General features: G+C 42.3%; 1 protein-coding gene and 1 long non-coding RNA gene across 2 annotated transcripts; one reads left to right on the forward strand and one right to left on the reverse strand.

Moving 5' to 3' along the window:
- Nucleotides 1-13,891: 13,891 nt before the first annotated feature.
- On the reverse strand, nt 13,892-14,872 carry LOC114916974 (uncharacterized). The gene is made up of 2 exons (XR_003805649.2): nt 14,466-14,872; nt 13,892-14,068 (listed from the first exon to the last, which is right to left on the reverse strand). It is a non-coding gene; the product is annotated as an uncharacterized LOC114916974 (long non-coding RNA).
- LOC109815217 (uncharacterized) lies at nt 14,063-19,450 on the forward strand. The gene is made up of 2 exons (XM_083067042.1): nt 14,063-14,242; nt 17,129-19,450. Exon 2 carries the CDS (start codon nt 17,425-17,427, stop codon nt 18,361-18,363), a length of 939 nt encoding a protein of 312 aa, XP_082923168.1. The 5' UTR covers nt 14,063-14,242; nt 17,129-17,424; the 3' UTR covers nt 18,364-19,450.

Consider the following 19,450-nt stretch of genomic DNA (forward strand, 5'->3'; position numbering starts at 1 on the left):
CTCTAAAAGACTATTTATTTTTCTCACTCTTTTTGTCTCTAAGTGAGTGTTTCTCACTTCTTGATGCTTCATTCGTGGCTTCTCTTCCTCTATTTATATGGAGAGATTTGCACTTGGTGCAATTAATGCACCGAATGGGGCAATTGAGATTGAAAGAAAAACAATTTTCCTGCATGTTTCCACATTGGCTTTTACAAGTAAAATGCAATTTTCTTCTTTACATTTAAGGTACCGAATGAAACCTGTAGCATTTTCAAGGTTTCACATTTTGCATCGGGGTGATAAATTCAAAATCGTTGCATCATTGGTTGGATCCCACATTTTTCTCCCTCTAGCTACAAGAAAATATCTTTGGATCAATTCGGGGTTGGTGCAAAATACAGCTTCTTTACAAAATTCTAACTTCTTTTTCATTAGTGCTTTCGTCATTGTAGCTACACTATTATCTTTGGTGTCTATTTTTTCAACTTGCACTAGTTTAGTTATCCTTATTTTTTTAGGGTATCCTACTATTAAAGGTATATTTTACCTTAAAGAACTTTTATTATTGTTTTACATTTTTCATAATAGTAATTGTATAGATTATTTTTGACTTTGTATTTTAAGTCAAATAGTATATGAATTTTTATCTTTGTATAATTTTTCTTTAAGTGTGTAATTAGTAGTGTAGGGGAGATATAATTAGCATAAGCCATAAGCTTATTTGGGCTTGGATGACCCAAACTTCTTCTACGACCCATAGTTTTGGATGTTCACTTGCTTAAGCAAGTGGTTTGGACGTCCAAACCTAGCCAAATTAGTCATCTAAGTTGTTAAATAAGTCACATGACTTTGATAGTGACATCTCAACAAACTTGTTAAAAGTAATCATTAATTAGTTAGTTATCATGATTAGGTTAGGTAGTTGGAGTTAACTTAACCTAACCTAAGTTACTTCTTGTACTGTCCGTACTGCGAAGCCGAGCTCCGAGCTTGGGAGCTCGGCACCACAGCGCAAGATGACCTCCGGCACGCGCTATGCGACGTCAACTCGGCATTTAAGTAGATCATAACTGATTTCAAGGGATCTCGCTCCAGACGAGATCCATCATCTAATCTTATCATATCGTATCTCAGGCCTAGGGCCCAAAGCAACCCTAATTCACACTAAGGTACGTGCATTACTTATACGAGACTGATACTCCCACAAACACTAACTTTAGCATCGGAGACTCTTTTGCAGGTACCACCCCCATATTGGAGCATCAAGCGTACCAGTGAAGGAGGCTCACCGATCTTACCTGGCGGATCAGCTCTACAGCAGATTTCTGGTAAGAACATTTGGCGCCCACCGTGGGGCCGATCAAGATAGCTCTTATCGGCCACGCTTGTGGTTTTCACCAGAAGCCATAGCAGACGCGTAACAGATGACCTAGATCACACCACTAACATGAAAAACGAAGCAGCATTAAGACTACTGATCGAGCAGGTCGAGCAGATGCGGCAACAGCACACCGCAGATCTACAAAGTATGCGTGCCAAGCACGAAACCGACCTAGCCGCGATGCGGACCGCCAATGAGGCTGACCTAGCGACTCTACGCACGAAAAATAAAAGGATTCGCGCTCAACTCCCACGGCGACACTCTGATCACCCCCCTCATACAAACAACCACAATGAGGAAGAGGAACACTCCACTCTCCCCGACCAAGGTCGAGGAAAAGGACAAGGACGAGACAGAGGTCATGATTCAGGAGCTCGCACGGAACAGCCCTCTGCCTCCCAACTTAACCCCGGCGAAGCAATGCGAGCCGAGGTAAGCCAGGAAAAAGGACCAACTCCCATACAGGGAGTAATCAGTACAATCGCGGGTGGTTTCGCAGGAGGGGGCGCCAGCAGCTCGGCCCGGAAAAGACACTTGCGCAACGTCAACCACATACACTTCACCACCTCAGCTTCGCACCAGAGTGCACCGATGATTACTTTCACAAATGACGACTATGCCGGGGTCAACCCCAACCAAGACGATCCCATGGTTATAGCCGTAGCGTTAGCCAATTGGGAGGTTCACAAAATGCTGATTGACCAAGGGAGCTCGGCCGACATCCTGTATTGGCCAACGTTCCTCAGGTTAGACATCCCCTACTCTCTCATACAACCTCACACAGAGCCCCTAGTCGGTTTTGCAGGAAGAAGCGTTCACACGCGGGGGTACGTGGACCTACTGACAACTTTTGGAGCACCTCCGAATACAAGACGGATCGTGGTTCGATACCTCCTCGTGGAAGCCGACACCTCCTATAACATCATCATCAGGAGGCCAACCTTGAACCAGCTCGAAGCGGTGGTATCCACCCCACACCACACCATGAAATTCCTAGGGCATGATGGGAAAGTTATCTCCGTCAAGGCGAACCAGAAGACGGCACGAAAATGCTACACCGAAAGCCTGGAAATCGCCTCACTCGGTGAACAGTGCAAGAGCGACCCCACCTCCGTGGCTCACGCCAACCACGAAGAAATCACCGATCTCGATCAAAGATCCGACTCTCACGACGAACGACCTAGCCCCGTTGATGAGCTCGATGACCTTCAGATCGGGAAACTCCCTGGGCAATCCACGAAGATCAGCAGACAGTTGACCCCAGAGTTGCGACAGCAACTCGAAGCGGAAATCCTCAAAAACGCCGACCTCTTCGCCTGGTCCAGCGCTGATATGCCGGGCATAGACGCTGATTTCATCTGCCACAAGCTAGCAATACACAAGGAGGCAAAACCAGTCACCCAGCGGAAGAGGAAGGTAGGCGGTGAAAGGCGGGAGGCCATCGTCGTCGAAACGCAAAAACTGCTGAATGCTGGCTTCATCCGTGAGGTCAGGTACACCACATGGCTGGCGAACGTGGTCCTGGTAAAGAAGAACTTGGGGAAGTGGCGGATGTTCGTCGACTACACCGATTTGAACAAAGCATGCCCCAAGGACTCATACCCCTTGCCGAGCATTGACAGGTTGGTCGACGAAGCCTCCGGACACGCCCTCCTCAGCTTCCTCGATGCCTACTCCGGGTACAACCAGATAATGATGCACCCACCTGACGAAGTGCATACATCCTTCATCACCGACCACGCCAAGTACTGATACCGGGTGATACCCTTCGGCCTCAAAAATGCAGGCGCAACCTACCAACGGCTGATGGATAAGGTTTTCCAACAACAGATCGGGAGGAACATGGAAGTCTACGTCGACGACATGGTAGTCAAGACCACCTCGGCAGCAGACCATGCTGCCGACCTCGCCGAAGTATTCGCCCAAGTCAGGAAGCACAACATGTGCCTCAACCCGGAGAAATGTGTCTTCAGCGTCCAGGGAGACAAGTTCCTCGGCTTCATGATCACTAGCAGAGGAATTGAGGCAAATCCCGAGAGTTGTAAAGCAATCATACAGATGCAAAGCCCACAAACGGTGAAAGAGGTCCAACACCTAGCTGGACGGCTGGTCTCATTATCCCGTTTCATCCCCAAACTCGCGGAAAAGGCAGGGCCCATTTTCACCCTGCTGCGAAAACCAAAAGACTTCCAATGGACGGATCGGTGCGAAGAAGCTTTCCGAAGCTTCAAAACCTTCCTCACAACCCCGCCGATCCTACAGAGGCCGGATCACAAAACCGACCTCCTCCTTTACTTGGCCGTAGCAGAAGGCGGTATCAGCGCAATAATAGTACAAGAGCACCAGAAAGTGCAAACACCAATCTATTTCATCATCCGAGTCCTCCAAGATGCGGAGAAGCGATACCAGATGATCGAGAAGCTGGCACTAGCACTCGTCACCGCAGCTTAGCGTCTCCGACCCTACTTCCAGAGTCACCAGGTGGTAGTCAAAACCGACTACCCCATCAAGCAAATTCTGCGAAAGCCCGAGCTTGCCGGACGGATGATTGCGTGATCAGTAGAATTGTCTGAGTTCGGCATCCAGTATGAAAGTTGCGGACCCCTGAAAGCCCAGTGCCTGGCTGACTTTGTAGCCGAGCTCACGCCTACCACTACCAAAGAACCTCAGGTGTGGACCTTACATGTGGACGGATCCTCCAACTCTAAGGGTGGTAGTGCAGGCATCATATTGGAGGGACCAAACCAAGTCACTCTGGAACAATCCCTTAAGTTTGGCTTCAAAGTGACCAACAACCAGGCGGAGTACGAGGCACTTCTCGCGGGATTAAGGCTAGCCCGCGACCTCGGAGCCCGGAAGGTGAGTTGTAACAGCGACTCAAAACTCATGGTAGAGCAGCTCAGCGGAACGTACCAAGCAAAAGACACTCTGCTGCAGCGGTACTTTCACACTGCGTCCCACCAGATCTCGTCCTTCGACGAATTCACCATAAAGCATGTGCCGCGAGAACAAAACGCCTGAGCTGACCTCCTATCAAAGCTCGCCAACACCAAAAGGCCTGGACAACACCAAACCATCATTCAGGAAACCTTGCACTCACCCAGCTTAGACGACAAAGTCATCAACGTCAGTAACAATGAAGACCTGGGATGGATTGCAGGCATCTGGAACTACTTGAAAGAAGGAACCCTGCCCGAGGCCAAAGACGAAGCTCGGAAGATAAGGATGAGATCGGCTAAGTTGAGATGAGTTATTCAAACGTGGAGTTTCTTCTCCACTACTCAAATGCTTGACCGCGTCTCAGGCAGCCTATGTCATCAGGGAAATTCACCAGGGGATATGCGACATGCACTCCGGGACGCGCTCAATGGTGACCAGGGTACTCTGAGCTGGGTACTACTAGCCCACTCTGAAGTCGAACTGCCAAAGCTATATTCAAAAATGTAAAGAGTGCTAGCAATTCAGCGACACACACCGACAACCACCCGGAACTCTCCACCACATGATGTCGGCATGGCCTTTTTCCCAGTGGGGAATGGACATTCTCGGACCATTCCCCCCTGCGAAAGGTCAACTGAAATTCCTCCTGGTGGCAATCGATTATTTCACCAAGTGGATTGAAGCATGTTCACTCGCCAAAATTACCACTGAGAACGTGCAAAAATTCACATGGAAGAACATCATTTGAAGGTTCAGAATCCCTCACACTCTCGTAATCGATAACGGCCGACAGTTCATCGCGCAGGGATTCGAGGACTTCCTCCGAGAGCTCGGTATCAAGCATCTCCCGACCTCGGTGGAACACCCCCAAACCAACGGCCAAGCCGAAGCAGCCAACAAAGTCATCCTCCGAGAACTAAAGAAACAGCTGGGAAACGCCAAGGGACAGTGGCCCGACAAACTTCCCAGCATCCTCTGGGCATATCTTTGCACCCCCCAATCAACCACGCAAGAAACACCCTACAGGCTAACTTATGGAGTCAATGCAATGATCCCAGTAGAAGTCGGAGAGACGTCCCACCGACGGCAGGTTTTCGATACCGAGTAGAACGCTCAAGAGTTGGCAGCTGACCTCGACTTGGTGGATGAGCTTAGAGACAAAGCTCAAATCCACGAAGAAGCATGAAAACTCCGAGCTTCCCGTAGATACAACACCCGAGTACGACCTCGTTCTTTCCGGACTGGTGACTTGGTCTGGCGATTGCTAGGCGAAGCCGGAAAGGACACGTCGGATGGAAAGCTTGCACCTACTTGGGGTGGCCCATTCCGAGTTATAGAAGACTTGGAAAATGGAGCGTATAGGCTGGAAGAACTCAGCGGGAAGCCCATACCGCGGACATGGAATGCTACGCATCTCAAGTTCTACTTCAGCTAAATTTTGTATGAATGAGTTGTGCACTCTTTTCCCACCTCAGTCTTTTATCCCAAAAAACAAGAAAATGGGTTTTGGCTAAGAGGGTTTTTAACGAGGCACATATTTCCATCAATAAGATAACTCATTCCCTTTCATTCACACTCTTTTACCTTCACCGTTTTACTATAAAATGCCCTACGTTTAACACACTTATCCGAGGTCGAAGCCGAACCTTGATAAAACACATATTACTTTAAATCTGAGGTCGAGTACGAACCACTTATCCAAGGTCGAATTCGAACCTTGATGAAGCACATATTACTCTAAACTCGAGGTCGAGAACGAACCTTCGATACAAACGTCCGAGGTCGAGTCCGAACCTCGGCATGATCCATTCTACACCGACTTAGGGTCGAATACGAACCCCAACACGCTTTTCACAAATTCGAGGTCGAGAACGAACCTTAGAAACGCCCGTCTGAAGTCGAGTCCGAACTTTGGCATGATTCATTTTACTCTGATGTAGGGTCCAATACGAACCCCAACACGCTTTCCACAAATTCGAGGTCGAGAACGAACCTTAGAAACGCCCGTCCGAAGTCGAGTCCGAACTTTGGCATGATTCATTTTACTCTGATGTAGGGTCTAATACGAACCCTAACACGCTTTACACAAATTCGAGGTCGAGTGCGAACCCTAAAACGTTAATCCGAGGTCAAGTTCGAACCTCGGTATGATTAAGGTCGAGCCCGAACCTTCGCAACGTGTCACTCAACAAAAATACAAGGCCGAATCCGAACTTTTGTACAACTCAGCTCACTTTAATTCGAGGTCGAATCCGAACCTTAGGTCAGATTCGAACCCCCCGCAAAGATTCATTTATGAAAAACCGAGGTCGAGGTCTAACCCCGGCATGACCACCTCGGATCCATAAAAACACACAACAGACACCAAACGTGTCTCAAAACGCGCAAAACAGTAAAAACCAAGCGCAAATAAACAAAGCAAAATACGTATATACAGAGCTATGCTTACCAAGTTCAATACATGAATTCAAAGGAAAGTAAAGAGAAAACAAGAAAACTAAACTATCACAAAAAACGGCCTACACAGAGGCATTCTCGCTGGAGCTGTCCTCGACATCATCCTCCTTGACCAGCTTCCCAAAGCGAACGACCTTCTCCACGTGCATGCTGGAGAAGTCAAACCCGGGCGCAAAGAGCCTGACCTGGCGAGCAGCCTTGAGGAAGCCCCTCTTATGCTCCACCACGATGGAGCGCTCTACCTCCTCAAGTCTCCTCTCCAGCGCTGCCTTCTCGGCCTCCAGCGACGAAAGGTCTACTCTCTGGGTAGCAATCTCCTCCTTTTTGCTACCAATGATGACCTCATCGCGAAGACGCTCCTCGGTTACCGACACCAGTTCACTCTTCAAAAATGCGACCTCATCTTCCAAAGAGCGAACCTGCTCCCGAGAAGACATCACCTCGCCTCGGGACGAGGTAACAAGCCCCCGCAACTCACCCACTCGGGAGGCATAGTTTTCATTGGAACGCAAGGTGATCTCCAATGACTCCTGGGCCCTGGCGAGGCCCCCCCTCGCCGCCTGGAGCTCGGCTCCCTGCATCTTTGCTTCGCCAAGGGCGGCAGTCAGAACCCCGTTCTCCTCCCTCAGGACTCTATTTTCATCCTTCAGAGGCTGAACAAGACTTCTCAGCTTTGCCATGTCCTCCTGCTGCCTCGACCACTTGTGTTTCCAATAATCCACAATGGTCGTGCCTCTTTGCAGGAAGATCTGGGCGGCATCGAAACTCCCCATCGGCCCGGCCGACTCGATCATCGCTTGATCAGCCGTGCTCAGTGACCCCTTTGGGAAAAACTTCTCCGGCGTCACCGCGGCGCTCCACAGAGAGTCAACCTCCTCCGATGCGCTCAAATGCTCTAACCGCATGGGCGCACCCTCTTGCGCATAGCGGTATGCAAGATACGGTCGCTTCAGCTTTGGCACTGGACCAGGGGTGGGAAACCCGGAGCTCAGCCCCTCCCTGTGAGCCTCATCAGAAGTAGATGCAGGTACCCCCTGCGCGACCACGGAAGGATTCCCTTCTGACACCCCTGAACTCAGAGGGCCCGAGACCCCGGTGTCGTTCCCCGCCTGCAAGAAACAAGGACACTTTTCTAAGAATAAAAGGTAAACAGAAGGGTAAAACGACAATGCCACAGAAAGGCCAACCGCTTACCTCGCCAACTGGAGCAGCAGGTACAACACCCCAAATAGCCTCCTCAACAGCCGAGGTGACCCGCCCGGCAGCAAGGACCACTTCCTCGGCAGCATCCCCTGCCTACAGGAAACAACCTCAAGTCAAAATGTAGAAAAACAACATAAAATGAAGAAAATAGAAACAAGACTAAGAAAAGAAAAATACTCACCGCGACGGCTTGGACAACTCGCCCAACAGCTTGGGCCAGCACCTCGCCAGGCTGAGCGATAGGCTCAACAACCGACGCCACCTCTTCGGCGGCCACACAAACGACCCCCTCCGACGGCGAACTTCCAGCAAGGTCCACCACACCGGCTCCAGCAGCCTCGGAGGCAACCTCCCCTATTCCACGAGGGGTAGAGGTCCCCCCGACCTCTCTCCCGCCCCTCTTTCTTTTTCGGTTCACTTTCAGGGGGGAAACCTCCTCTTCTGGAGGCTCGGAGACCTCGAGCTCGGTCACGTTGAAGCAGTGCTTCAGTTCAAGCCACAAATCCTCCCCTATAATTCCTGTAGACAGAAAATAGGGCACATCAGCAAAAAAGAATTACACAAACCTCAACAAGCTACCAAAACATAAGATACTCACCCTCGAGGCCCCTCTCCCTATGCGCCGAGTTCGCCAGCGACAAGATCGACTTGTAGTCCAACGGGCGAGGAAGTGCCGAAAGATTCCCAATGGCGGTAGCCTCCGAGGCCGTCAATTGCGAAGGGTCCACCCCGTGGAACCTAAACGATTTGGGGCACCAGTAGAAAGGGAACTTCGCCAATCCACCGAAGTAGAAGCCCCCATCCTCTAAAGGGTCAACATCCACGAGGGAAACCCAGAAGAACTTGGTTTTGAAATTTTTATAAGACTGGGAGTAAAGAGTGAATAAACCCCCCTCTTTACTCCCGTTCAAAGAAAGAACGCCATAAGGCAGAACACCCAGCTTCAACTGATAAAAGTGAAGGAAAACGCGAAGGGACAACTCTATCCCTAAGACCGCACACAAGACTTGAAACGCCCTCAAAAAACCCCAGCTATTGGGGTGTAGCTGGCAAGGAGCCGCGTTGATGTAGTTCAAGAAATCACACTCAAACTGAGTGAAAGGAAGACAAACGCCCAAGTCCCTGAAGAAACACTGATAGACACAGAAATGAGGAGGGTCAGTAGACCTCCCCATGTACACACCCTCACCGGCCGAACAGGGCTCGAGTCGAATCATCCGGGAAATGGAAGGGTCGCAAATCCGGTGCGTCTTCCAAACCGCATTGAACTCCAGAGGCGATCTGAACACACTTTGGACCCCCCCATTTTGCGCTTAACCCAGTCGTAGCCAGGAACGCCCAACTCCAGGTCCTTGGGCTGAGGCAGGTCCTTCCTCTCGGCGGCGCCCCTCCCGATAGCCACCGCCTTGCCGCGCGCCTTGCCCCTGGCAGGCGCAGAAGAACCGGCGCCACATCCACCAGCCATCAAGAGGAGCAACAAGACTCGAAGAGGAACTGTGAAAACAGAGACGAAAAATGAACGGAGGCAAGAAAGCAAGAAGAGCTATCGTACTCGACAAGCCGAAAAGCGAAAAAAGGATAAAGTGAAAAGAGGAAGAGGCGCGAGGGAAAGAAAAGGTTTTCCCCAAATTCAAAACGGTTGCGCCACGTGTTAGCCTAGGGACACGTCTGACGACACATTAATGAAAAACCATCATGACAAGCGCAAATCATCAGTACATAACCGTCACCCCCATTAACGCGCCACTTGCACGTTTTCAGAAATGACAGTTACGAAACACGACACCTTGACAGGCCAGCGCATATGAAAGGTCACTTTCCCCAACGAGCTCAGTCTTAACTCCTCGACCTACGGTCTTTGGAGTTCGGGGGGCTAGTGTACTGTCCGTACTGCGAAGCTGAGCTCCGAGCTCGGGAGCTCGGCACCACAGCGCAAGATGACCTCGGGCACGCGCTATGCGACGTCAGCTCAGCATTTAAGTAGATAATAACTGATCTCAAGGGATCTCGCTCCAGACGAGATCCATCATCTAATCTTATCATATCTTATCTCAGGCCCAGGGCCCAAAGCAACCCTAATTCACACTAAGGTACGTGCATTACTTATACGAGACTGATACTCCCACAAACACTAACTTTAGCATCGGAGTCTCTTTTGCAGGTACCACCCCCATATTGGAGCATCAAGCGTACCAATGAAGGAGGCTCACCGATCTTACTTGGCGGATCAGCTCTACAGCAGATTTCTTGTAAGAATACTTTTAAACTAGGATTAGCTTAGCTTACTCCATAAGTTTCTAGACACTACTACAAGAGCCATATTTTACATCGGTTTTTCTAGCCATTTTATATCGATTTTGGAATCGATGTAGATTAAGGAGATGTAGAAAGTATAAGACATTCTACATCCGTTGTTCAATAACTGAAGTAAAACCGGTAACTCCTCGCCGGCGACGGCAAAAACCCTAACGCGTCTCACCACACAAGCCACTCCTGGGTCCGTCCTCCTTATCACCGCCCACGACAAGTTCTTCTCCAACGGCTTCGACCACGCTTGGCCCCAATCCACTGCCTCCCCCTCTACCTCCCTCCATCACCTAGAATCCATGGTCACCTCCCTCAAGCCCGTTGTCGCCGCTCTCATCGCCCTCCCCATGCCCACCATCGCCGCAGTCAACGGCCAAAACCGGTTGAGTCCAACCCTAATCGATTCCCTCCTCTCAGCCCTAACGCGCCTCACCACCCAAGCCACTCCTGGGTCTGTCCTCTTCACCACCGCCCACGGCAAGTTCTTCTCCAACGGCTTCGACCTCGCCTAGGCCCAATCTGCGGCCTCCCCCTCCGCCACCCTCCATCTTCTCGAGTCCATGGTCGCCTCCCTTAAGCCCGTCGTCGCCGCCCTTATCTCCCTCCCCATGCCCACCATCACCGCTGTCAACGGCCATGCCTTCGCCGCTGGCGTCTTGCTTGCACTCAGCCACGACTACTTTGCCGTCGTCATGAGGTCCAAGATTAGGTCAGCGCCGCCAACATAAGGGCAACGGAGGATGCATCCATTTGGAGAGCCGCGTGACGAGGGCTTGGGTTATTGCTCAATGTCATGGAGAATGAGGGACTCTGTCATTTGAAGTGGCAATACTACATCGGTCCTTTAGTTAACCGATGTAGAATGATCAAATAATTATAAAAATGCCACCGTCCTTTTTTTTACATCGGTTGCTTTTTTTTACATCGGTTGTTCAATAACCGATGTAGAAAGCTCAACGTAGAATATTGTTTTTGTAGTAGTGAGAGACTTAACTAGTGTTGGTTAGCTTAAGTACGAGATACCTAACTATGGTTACACTTGACCATGGTTAATCTAGCTTGCACCATAAGCCAACCAAATTCTATATATGGTTTTTTTCTTGTATTGGCCAAATAGTTTTGAGCATATTATTGAATTGGATGAGTTTTTCTCTAATTCTCACTCTTAAAACTTGTTTCTCTCATTGAATCCTTTTCTTTTATCCTCTCTTGAATGTGATAAGAATTGGAAGGACTTATTACTCACATAAGTGTGGTGTCACCAAGGGAGATTTCATCACTTCCATGTGTATTTGGAATGACTTCTAATACCTTAGGAAGCCATTAAAAAAGCTAGAAGGAGACCAAGAAGCAAAAGATCGTTCTAGAAACTTGAAGGAGGAATTACATCAATCAAGTCTCTCTTTGGGGTTTCCATCAACATCACTATTCAGTGATGCCTCAAATCAATGTGTTTCGACCTTGCATGAAAAGTCGAGTCCTTATTACACTACAAGAAAAACGCAAATTTTTTACGGACATAATCCGTCGAAAAGAAGGAAAATCTGTCAAAAATTATGTATTTCCAATATCCGTTGAAAAAATGGGCGTCGAAAAAAAAATACGTCAAAAAAATTTAATCCATAAAAAATTACCGACAGATACATCCGTAAAAAATTGTTTGAAAATATATATATGATTCCGACGGATAAATCCATCAAAAAAAAATTTGTTTAATTTTCATAAATTTATTAATGAAGGTCACCCATCCCTATTAACTGTGGACTTCTGATGAGACAAGCTACCGAAAGGCAGATGCATGTTGTTAGTATAGGTAGTACAAATTAATTCATTTAAGTCATCCTCAACTATACAATCTCATACTTATAATATCTTTTACTAAGTATTACACCGCTCAATAACTTTATATTAAATGTGAATTTCGTAAATCCAATCGTTAGATTGAAAGTTCATATCACTTATATGTTTATATCAAATTTTGTTAAAATTGAATAACAACTTGAAGGTAGTCAAAGTGTTCATATCTGACGGAAATTATCCGTCGATAATTTGCATTTTTAATTTCTTGTAGTTTTGAGATGAAAACATTTCAAAATATATACATTCTTCATTCTTATAAAACAAAATTAACGTAATATATACATTTCAAAATATACTAAAATATGAACATTTTGATTACCTTCACGTTGTTCAAGTTTAACAAAATTTGATATAAACATATAAAGTGATATGAACGTTTGATCTAACGGTTGAATTTACAAAATTCACATTTAATATAAAGTTATTGAGCGGTGTGTAATACTTAGTAAAAGTTACACCCGTATTAGTATAACCCTCCTCTCCCCTCTCTCTCTCTATATATATAGAGAGATAGAGAGAGAGGAGGAGGAATCAAATAACTTACAAAATAACTCTTAGTAAAGTTATTCCGCTTAATAACTCATGGTGTGTGTTAAATTTCATCGATTCAAATTATTAAATTAAAAGTTATTAAATTTTACTAATAATTAATATAGAAAAAAAATTAATTAGTTTTGGAATAAATTATTTGCTAATTAACAATATAATTAAAATATTAATTATTTTAAATTATTTAACTAGAATCTTATTGAAAATTTACTATATGATCTTGATATTTTTATATAATTAATATCTGGTTTTAAATTTGATATGAAAATATTATGATATAATTAGATAAGATTTTAAGTTAGTATTTTATTAATGGTTGATAATTAGAAAATAAAATAAAGATAAATATATTTTTTAAATTTTATATCATTGATTTCAGATAAATAAATATATTCAATTAATTAATAATTTATTTAAAATGTTAAAATTTAATTTATAAGTATGTAATAAATAAATATTTATAATTTTAAATATAAATAAGTTGATTGTTAATTATAAAAGTAAGTATATATAAATAAAGATTAATTAAATATATTATTATTATTATTCTTCGTAATATAATTATTATATATTATTATATTTTTATAACAGTCCGGACACACTAGAATGAGAAGGATCCAAAGATAGTACAAATATGAGATTGTATAGTTGATGATGACTTAAATGAATTTATTTGTACAAGTTATACTGACAACATGCATATACATTTTGGTAGTTTATCTCATCAAAACTCCACAGTTAAGCGTGCTAAACTTGGAGTAATATAAGAATGAGTGACCTTTGAGAAGCTTCCTAGAAATTATACAAGTAAGGATAAAACACGCTAAAAAGTAAAATGTCATGAAATAGAACCCTTGAGAGGCCAAATATGAGAGTTGTAACATTAATAAATTTATTAAAATTAAACAAAAAGATTTCGACGAATTTATCCGTTGGAATCATATAAAGATTTTTAAATAATTTTTGACGGATATACGACGGATATATCCGTCGAAAATTTCCAACGTATTTTTTTTTTCGATACCCCTTTTTTCGACGGATTTTCATTCGTTGGAAATCTGTCGAAAATAGAGAATTTCCAACGGATATTCCTTTTTTTCAACGGATTATGTTAATTTACAAACTAGATTTAAACTCAAAAAATACAAACAATAAGCATAAATAATAAATAATAAAATAATAAAATAATAAAAAAAAATCAGAAAAGACAAGAAAATAACAAAACAATCTTTTCCTCTGCACCCAAAATCTCTATCATCCTACACTTTTCTGTACGGTTATTTCTCCTCCAACAAGCTTGCTGAGCTCCTTTGCCCTAGTCACCAACATGTCCCCAAGAGCATGCTTCTTCCATACATGCTTCCAAAAGCATGAGCTTGGACCAACTGCCTAAAAACAATTAAAAACAATAGTGAGTCTATATATAATAGAACAGAACATGAAGAAAAGGGGGTAGAGAAAATTTTAAAAATAGAGAGAACCAAGGATCAAGAGAGAGAGCTCAAGCAAGAAGCAAGTAGAACAAGGAAGCAGAATAAGAAGCAACGTGCAATCAAATTTGGGGTATCAATATTTTCTCCAATCTTTTTCTATCTAGGGTCATTTTTTTTCTCTTTCTTTTGAAGATAATACGTATGCAACTCAATATTTAGTCTTACTGTGAATCAATCCCTTCCCCTTTGAATCAATTGAAACCCTCAGTTAAGGGTTTTTTGCCCAGCAAGTAAAAATCCAGCCGTAATGAAAAAATAAAAATAAAATAAAATAAACAGTGAGTGAAATATACCAGGAAACGCGACTAGACGGTGGTTCCTTTGAACGCCGCTGTGCGCCATCGCTGGAGACGATTTCCGGTGGCGGCGATTCCACTCCTTTATCGTCTTCCTCTCACCCTTGTTGTGCCTTTACGAGAAGTCACCACACAGACGAACCGTCATAACATCACCGCGCACCACCATCGAAAACGACTTCCGGTGGCGGCCATAACCTTTTGCCATCCTCTGTTCCTCTCTTTAGCCGTCTTCTCCTTCCCTTCGCATCACCGCCAACCACCTTAGCTGCGACGACGCCATGGCGGCGTCCGCCGTGCCGTCAACGTCCGTGGAGGGAGGCTGGGCGCAATAGTCAAGTGCCATTTGATTCCCTTTTTTTTTCTTTCCATTTTGGGCCAGCATATGGGTTAATCCCATTAATTCAACAAACAATTAATTAATTATTTTGGTCCAGCATATGGGTTAAGCCCATTTAACATACAATTAACTAACTTTTTTTTTTTTTAAAAGAGTAATCAAATAATATATTTTATTAAAATAATATATTTTATAATTATAATAATAATAATAATATTATATACATGTATATAACAAGTACTATACGTAATTAATATATATAATAGATTCTTACGTAATTTTATATTAGGTTATTACGTATCCTTAATAATAATAATAATAATAATAATAATAATAATAATAATAATAATAATAGTTACTATAATAATAATGATAATAATACTTTTTATCAATATTAATATTATTAATATCTATCTTCTTAAAAAAAAATTATTTTTATGTGGCATTCCCTTAATATTAGATGATGGTATTTGTTTCTTGTTTTAGCAAAATTAGCTTAATTGATCTTATTTGATTAAGTTATTTCTTTATACAAATGTGTTAGATATTTACATAATTTTTTAATCTATTTAAACAACAACAATAATAATAATAATTACTGTGATATTCTCTTATCAATATTAGTATTAATTATATCTATCAAAAGGGAGACTATTTGAATATGACATTCTTTTAATCCTAAAACTTAAGGATGTAAGTTGTGACAACTTATTATCTTAAAGTTTTTTTTTATTCAAAAATGTATAATTAAATATCAAAATATTACAACAATATTCAACATAAATATTCGAAATTATTATATAAAAAATTTTATTGGGGGAATGGTTAATTAGATGTGACATCTTTTTAACCTTTGAATTTAAGATACAAGTTGTGACAACTTGATATCTTTAAATTTTTTCTCCAAAAACAAAATGTCCAACCAAAAAATCTTTTAAAATAATAGTATCTATAACAATAATTATAATTAAAATTTTATTGAATTGACTTTGGTGTACACCTTAGTCAATTTTATGTTTTTTAGGGTGAATGAGCTGAGACAGTTCAAGAATCTTCTATTTAACAAAAATAAAATTTAATTAAAAAATATCAACACACAAATATTTTCTACCAAAGAACTACGTGACTCTGATTCTTCATTACACATGGAGATACGTAGGAGCAAGAAATAAATCTTGTCGAGCAAAAAAAAAATATTATCTTCCTTTTTATATAACACTAATAATTTTAACCTTTATTTTAATGCATTAGTTAAAATAGTTAAATAAAATATATTTGATCATTTTAGTGAGATAAATATTTTATAAATCATAAATAATTTGTTTAATTAATTAAAGGTAATCGTCTTAGGACGAACATTGTGAGGTGCTAGTACCTTCCTCACACGTAATCGACTCCCGAACTCAAAAATCTGATTTTCGTAGACTATTTTCTATTTTATGATTTTTCCAATGTTTTTCCGTAAAAAATAACATTGGTGGCGACTCTCTATTTTTTAATTTATTTTCCGTCGTCCCGTTGCGATTTCGGTTGCAACAGATGGCGGCTCCACTGGGAACTATTTTTGAGAGTCAAGCCTATAATAATTAGTTAAACTAATTAATAATGTTTATCTCTTTTATTTTATTTTTTTTATTTATGTCCCTTATTTGTTGTTTGTCTTATTTGCATGAATTATATAAATATGTGTTGTGTAATTTGAACTTTAGGATAGAAGAATTTTATTTTTATATCATATGTGTTGTGTTTTGTAGATTGGGTAGTGTAGGGTTGCTCCCTTCACACATTTCACTTGCACAACTTCACACACATGTTTATGAGTGGGGTCCTATGCCCGGACTTGAGTGCAACTTATGATAAGTAAGAGGCTGAGTAGTGGTAACCTTCTTGATGTACATCTTGTTTGGTTATTATGAAGGCCTCACCTAGAGTTTGATCCTTTCAACGATATTATCACCTCTAATAGTTTACCTATTATTGTGACTAATATCCTAAGAAGGGTTATTGACTCTAGGAACCTGTTTTAGAACTATAGTCCCACCCTTTTGAGAGGAACACATTTTAGTAGTCCATAGATTTTTCAATTTAGGGATGCCCTTATTAAGTATCACAGGAGCAATATTCTACCTCTATGTTTGAATGATGCAAAAAAAAAAAAAGCAGAGAGAAAATTTTATTCCATTCCATAACAAGTATCATGCATTTCATTTCATGAAAAAAATTGAAAAAATAAAATTTTACATCATATCATGCATTTTGAAAAGAATCATATAAAATGAAACAGATAAATTCATCAATAGCATGTTGCATTCATTTCCAGGTTGTTGGAGAGTCATAAAGACTTAAGTCGCTACGAACACCTTTCGAGAAGTCATGTAATAAAGTTTAAGGAAGACTTTGAAGTTAAAGGTCATACAAACGGATTTGAGTAGTTTGAAGACTCTCAGTAACATGTTAAAAGGCGGTTAGCGGCAAACTTTTGTTGTTTGTTATGGAAGAATCGCCCTAGCCCAATTCTGTGACCCTCTTTTGAGGTCCTTTCTCTTTCAATATTCTTAACTGGCACCATTGCTTGAGGAATTCGAACAGATACTGGGAATTTGCTTAGGAAATAAAATGCATTATATGTACATGGGACATTATCCTTCACTAACCAAAGTTGCCACATCCTTAGGGATTGATGCCAGAGAACTAGCAAGCAAGAAAGAGATAAAGGGAGGGATTGAAGGTTTCTCGAGAATTAACCTTGAGCGGTGTGCGTTGAACTTAGCACAGAGTGAGAAATGGGACGCCTTCATGGATGTGTTCGCCCTCATCATTTATGGGATTGTCTTATTCCCAAATGTTGAAAACTTCATTGACTTTGCTGCCATCGACGTCTTCTTGGCCTTCAAACATGAAAGAAAGAGTCACGTACCGACCATCCTTGTTGATAAATATCATTCCCTTACCTTGTGCCATGAGAGAAGGGGTGGGATGATTTTGTGTTGTCTGCCTATACTATACTTGTGGTTCACATCTTACATGTTCAAGAGAGGAGGTCAAATTGAGATTAAAAATAAGAGTGAATGGGATCACAACATAACCAATCTTAGTGAAAAGACCATCTCTTGGTACTCGCGAGAGCAAAACATTGATGAAGTGGTTTGTCAATGTGGAGATTTCCTGAACGTACCACTCATGGGTACTAAGGGATGCGTAAACTACAACCCCGCTCTTGCGATAAGGCAACTCTGTTATCCGATTAGAAGTCCACTGGTTGAGGATTCGATTACTCCTTTCATGGTTTATGATATGACTAAGGAGTTGGATTTGCTTAACAAGATTAGACATTCTTGGGACAGGGTGATCAAGAAAGGGAGAGAATTGGGAAAAAGAAATTGTAATATGGAGGGGAGTTATCAACAGTGTCAAGTTGTAATGTGGGAAAAAGAAATTGTAATGTGGGTCCAACATGTCAAGTTACCATTTCGGGGTCCCATTCTAATTATTGAAGAAACACCAATTCAAGAACCCATGAGTCTGGAGGAGATCGAAAACTTAAAGAAGAGTTAGCCAAATCTGAGAAAGAAAAAGAAGATATGAAGAAGGAATTAATACAGGCACGCCAAAAGTATCAAGCAACGCAAAGAGAAATTTCCCAAGCACGACAACATGTTGAACTATCCAATAAGCGAGCAAGAATTAAAGAAGAAGGTAAGTTGAACACCCACAGTTGTTTAAAGGCTGCTTCCATAGAGTTAAAGATGCAGAGAGGTGAACGTGACCAAGCTAGGGTTGATGGTGAACGATGGAAAAAGGCATGGGAAACATCCAAAAAAGTTGAGGGATTGACACAAAAACAACTTGAGGATTTGAAGCAACAACTCAAAAGGGTAGTGGCTGAGTACGAAAGCAGAGTTCATGGCAAAAAAAGACTAAATTTCAATTTGAATATGGACTATCAAGCCACATTAGGGGAGAAAAATCATCAAGTTAATTATGGGCCTACAGGAAGAAGTAAGGCAATTGAGGGATGTCATTGGAATACATGAAGAAAATCGAAGAATTTGGGCATATAATCTTGTGAATCGAGTTCAGCAAGTTAAAAACATGTTCAATGACACCTCTCACCTGCTACAACGAGCTGAAGGAATGGCGATCCCACATTCCACTCCCAAAGAAATTTATGACCTCCTTGAACACTGTAGTGATATGATAACTAAGATGAGAGAGATAGCTATTAGTGGTGAATGATTTGTACTTTTATCTCTGAGTTATCATGATGTATTGCTTCACCTGATGTATTGCACTATTATTATTAATGAAGAAATTTGCCAGTTTCTACGTTGATATCTCTTCCTTATTCGTCGTAATGCTACACTCTAAAAATGAATGCTAAGAGAGGACGTTCATGCGAAAACTACACGTTTCATATTACGCTTAGTACTTAGAATGTGACGTTCTAAAGGAAAAGTTTAATTGACAATGATCAGAAAGATCCACTGATTCCATGACCTAGTGCCTAGAACATGACGATCTAAGAGACAATTAAAGAAAGATGATTCCACCCAAGTCATGCGATTTATGGCTCTCTAACAATTTAGCATTTGCACATACATGATGCATAATTACATTTTCATAACACCACATACTCATCAGA

The sequence above is a fragment of the Cajanus cajan genome, chromosome 11, assembly GCF_000230855.2.
Source record: "Cajanus cajan strain Asha chromosome 11, NIPB_CcT2T_4, whole genome shotgun sequence".
Taxonomy (NCBI): domain Eukaryota; kingdom Viridiplantae; phylum Streptophyta; class Magnoliopsida; order Fabales; family Fabaceae; genus Cajanus; species Cajanus cajan.